The sequence below is a fragment of the Impatiens glandulifera genome, chromosome 6 (genome assembly GCF_907164915.1).
Source record: "Impatiens glandulifera chromosome 6, dImpGla2.1, whole genome shotgun sequence".
Lineage (NCBI taxonomy): Eukaryota > Viridiplantae > Streptophyta > Magnoliopsida > Ericales > Balsaminaceae > Impatiens > Impatiens glandulifera.
In genome coordinates, this window is record NC_061867.1 from 30,210,784 (window position 1) to 30,213,854 (window position 3,071).

The 3,071-nt window shown below is 35.9% G+C and overlaps 1 protein-coding gene across 1 annotated transcript; it reads right to left on the bottom strand.

The window, feature by feature from the left end:
* Window positions 1–205: 205 nt before the first annotated feature.
* Window positions 206–2,516, bottom strand: LOC124943463 (exopolygalacturonase-like). The gene is made up of 5 exons (XM_047483963.1): window positions 2,307–2,516; window positions 1,215–1,538; window positions 845–1,134; window positions 536–761; window positions 206–433 (listed from the first exon to the last, which is right to left on the bottom strand). The coding sequence occupies exons 1-5, from the start codon at window positions 2,514–2,516 to the stop codon at window positions 206–208; spliced, it is 1,278 nt and encodes a 425-aa protein (XP_047339919.1).
* Window positions 2,517–3,071: the final 555 nt, after the last annotated feature.

Below are 3,071 nucleotides of genomic sequence, written 5' to 3' on the forward strand. Positions count from 1 at the left end.
ACTTTTAATTTTGTGTTGCAATTCCAATTAGTTCTATGATTAATTATATAAGAAAATGGTCTCCATTTCTCTTTATACAAATCATTCAAACAAAACATTTCTTGGAAAATTCCTTTCATTGACTCTCAATGTCTAACTATTTCTTGAAAGAGCCTACTCTAATCGAGTATCATTTTCTTCCATAGACGGATTTGTGCATGGATTTCTACATTAGACAAGGCGGTGGTATCTGCATCCCCATATAGCCCACTCTAGCGTTTGTGCAAGCCGACATGAGCCCCACATTGTCGCTAACAGACACCAACCGAATGTTTGTCATCCGCACATTGTCACACGGAACAAGCTTACTACACATAAGGTTCACCGCCACAGCCGACACCGACGTCCCACGAATGTTTTGGTAAACGATGTCACTTATTTGCACTCTAGATGGCTGTTAGAGGAACAAAAGAAAACAAGGAGAAAACATTCTAGTTAGGTTAAAATGATCAAATTATTGTTTATATATATGCTTTGGAGGGTGTGAGATAGAGACGTTGGAAATGCGATCATCACGATCACCGTAGCTTTGGTCGATGATGATGGGATTTTTTACATCCAACATTATAATGTCCCTGAAAATTATGCCGGTGGCCTTGCTTGGATCAGACTTGGGCCACGTCTTTATTCTGAGCCCGTTCGTGGTTCCCATCAATGTACAGTTACTCACAATCAAACCTCTTACATCTTGCTCTTGGGGTACCTTCCCTAGGCTACCCACACTATAATCAATAATTGTGAAGTAAGAATTAAAATCTTGAATTTAAAATGACATTTTAACCATTATTAAGAACAATTAACGTACCTAATACCATGTCCAGGGCCACAAACCACCTTAGTTATGGAAACATGAGTTGAACCCTGACCGATGGAAATACAATCGTCGCCGGTGCTGATGGTGGTTGCGGAAATTTGAACACTATGGGTTTTGCTTATGTGTATGCCGTCAGTGTTTGGGCTCGAACCCGGGGAGGTAATTTGAACCCCTTTAACCCTAATCGCATTACTATTAGTTATGTGCATGTGAAATCCCATGGCATTAACCAAATGGATCCCACGTACTAAGGAACTATTCACGTTGTTGAAGTATAAAGCCTATTATTTTATTATAACAAAACATGTTATATTAGATTTTCTTTATGAATTGGGATCATATGGAAACTATTTCTACTTACAGATGGGAGATGGATACAATGAGGGTTTGTTTTGCAGTCATTATATTGCCACATGTTATTTCCTTGACCATCGATGGTTCCATTACCGGTGAGGGTTAGGCTAGTGACGGACTCGAAAGACAACCATCTTTGATATGGGTAATTTGAGAGATCGGTGTCGGCTCTTATATTTCCTTGTATTTCAAAAACGATTGAGCTCGCCTTGCATGGCCCCGCAAATAGAGACGAACTTACCTTAAAAATCTTCCCATGCGGCACAATCACTTTTGTTTTTCCGTTAGCTTTTGGCCCTCGACACGCTGCTTGCCATGCATCCTCAAACGCCTAAAATAATAGTCGGAGGAACATTTGATAGAGATATATACTTTATTAAATTAATGATTGAGAATTGAGATGAAAATCTTTTTATTTATTCTTTTTAATGATCATTGCATTTGATAATAGTTACACGACATTAAAAACACAACAAAAATGAGACACATCATCCAATCCTGAGCTACTCCAAGAGAAGCCCCGGTAAAGATAACCTAGGACCTAGACCTCATCTTTTAAACAGCTTAGTACTTAGATCTCATCTCACCTAACGTAATGTAAATGAACTCTAGACCCAGGGGCGGAGCCAGGATTTGAAATCTACCCGGGCTAATATTTTTATACAAAATCTATCCGGGCTAACTTGATAATAGTATCAAGTTTTAATATGAATGTTATTCTTTAACGACGGGGAACTCATCAATAACGACGAGAAAATACCGTCGTTATTGTCAAAAACATACAAAGTATTTTAGTGGATCCGCCCCGGTCTAGACCATAGACTTAAAATAAGATCTCCTATTCCTATCGACCCATATGATTCACTATCTAGGAAATACTATCTAGGAAATATTGGATATAATTTAATTTTTGTTATTTGTAAGGGGAAGACTAAATAAATTCCATTTTCTTGAGATTGTAGATTTTAAAGTAAGTTATTTAATTGTACATGTTTATAAGATATTTTAAGATCTTACAATATATTGTTTTATGAATGCAATCACAATAGGAAAATAAATATCCTAAGATTACTGTAAAACATGATCTTATTAGTAGTACCTGTGTGGAATCTTCTATGCCACCAGATTTGGCACCAAACTGCAAAACGTTAAAGATCTTCTTGTTTTCACCTCGATGAGAATGAGAATGAGAACGAAAATGGTGATGAGGACGAAATACAGCCTCGGAAACCGAAACAGAATCAGAAACGCGAAGGAAACACAAGATGAGAATAATTAGGAGTAAGGTGGGGATTGAGTATTGGGCCATAATAAGACTTTGTTGGACAAATATTATGTTTTTTAATTCAAAATGATTAGGTTTCCCAACAAGATGGAATATGGAACATTTCTGTGTGTGATTTTGCTGGTCTATTCTCAACCAGTTAATTGTCATTGTCTTTATAAAATAGCCAGCCTCCTTTCTCCCCATTAATCTTCACTACACTAATGGTTGGTTCACTTTTGGTGGCCAACTCTTCTTCTTTCTTTCTTTTTATTTTTATAGTTATCTTGATTTCATGCTAAATTTGTGGAGATGATATTTTCCAATATGGGTAGTTAGAGTTAGATTTATTATTAGAGTGTCGATTTCATTTTAAGATGAACTTTTCTTTTTCTTTAAGAATTCCATTCATTAACTATCTATTGTCTAGTCATGGGATAGTGAATGACATTCTTATTGCACATGCTAACTTTTGTTAATTTCATTTTTTAATATTTTTATACGCAATTAGTGTTCTTTTTATGTGAATATTTTAAGTTTTTGTTGAAGTGGCGAGGACTGCATTATAATTTCTTTTTGATATATTGGGAAATGAACTTT

Excerpts from the sequence above, each read along its gene's own strand:
- LOC124943463 (XM_047483963.1), bottom strand. The coding sequence starts at position 2,516 with ATGGCCCAATACTCAATCCCCACCTTACTCCTAATTATTCTCATCTTG. Across the intron at positions 1,539-2,306 it reads GCATAGAAGATTCCACACAG|GCGTTTGAGGATGCATGGCA; the intron begins GTACTACTAATA and ends CTATTATTTTAG. Across the intron at positions 762-844 it reads GGCCCTGGACATGGTATTAG|TGTGGGTAGCCTAGGGAAGG; the intron begins GTACGTTAATTG and ends TATTGATTATAG.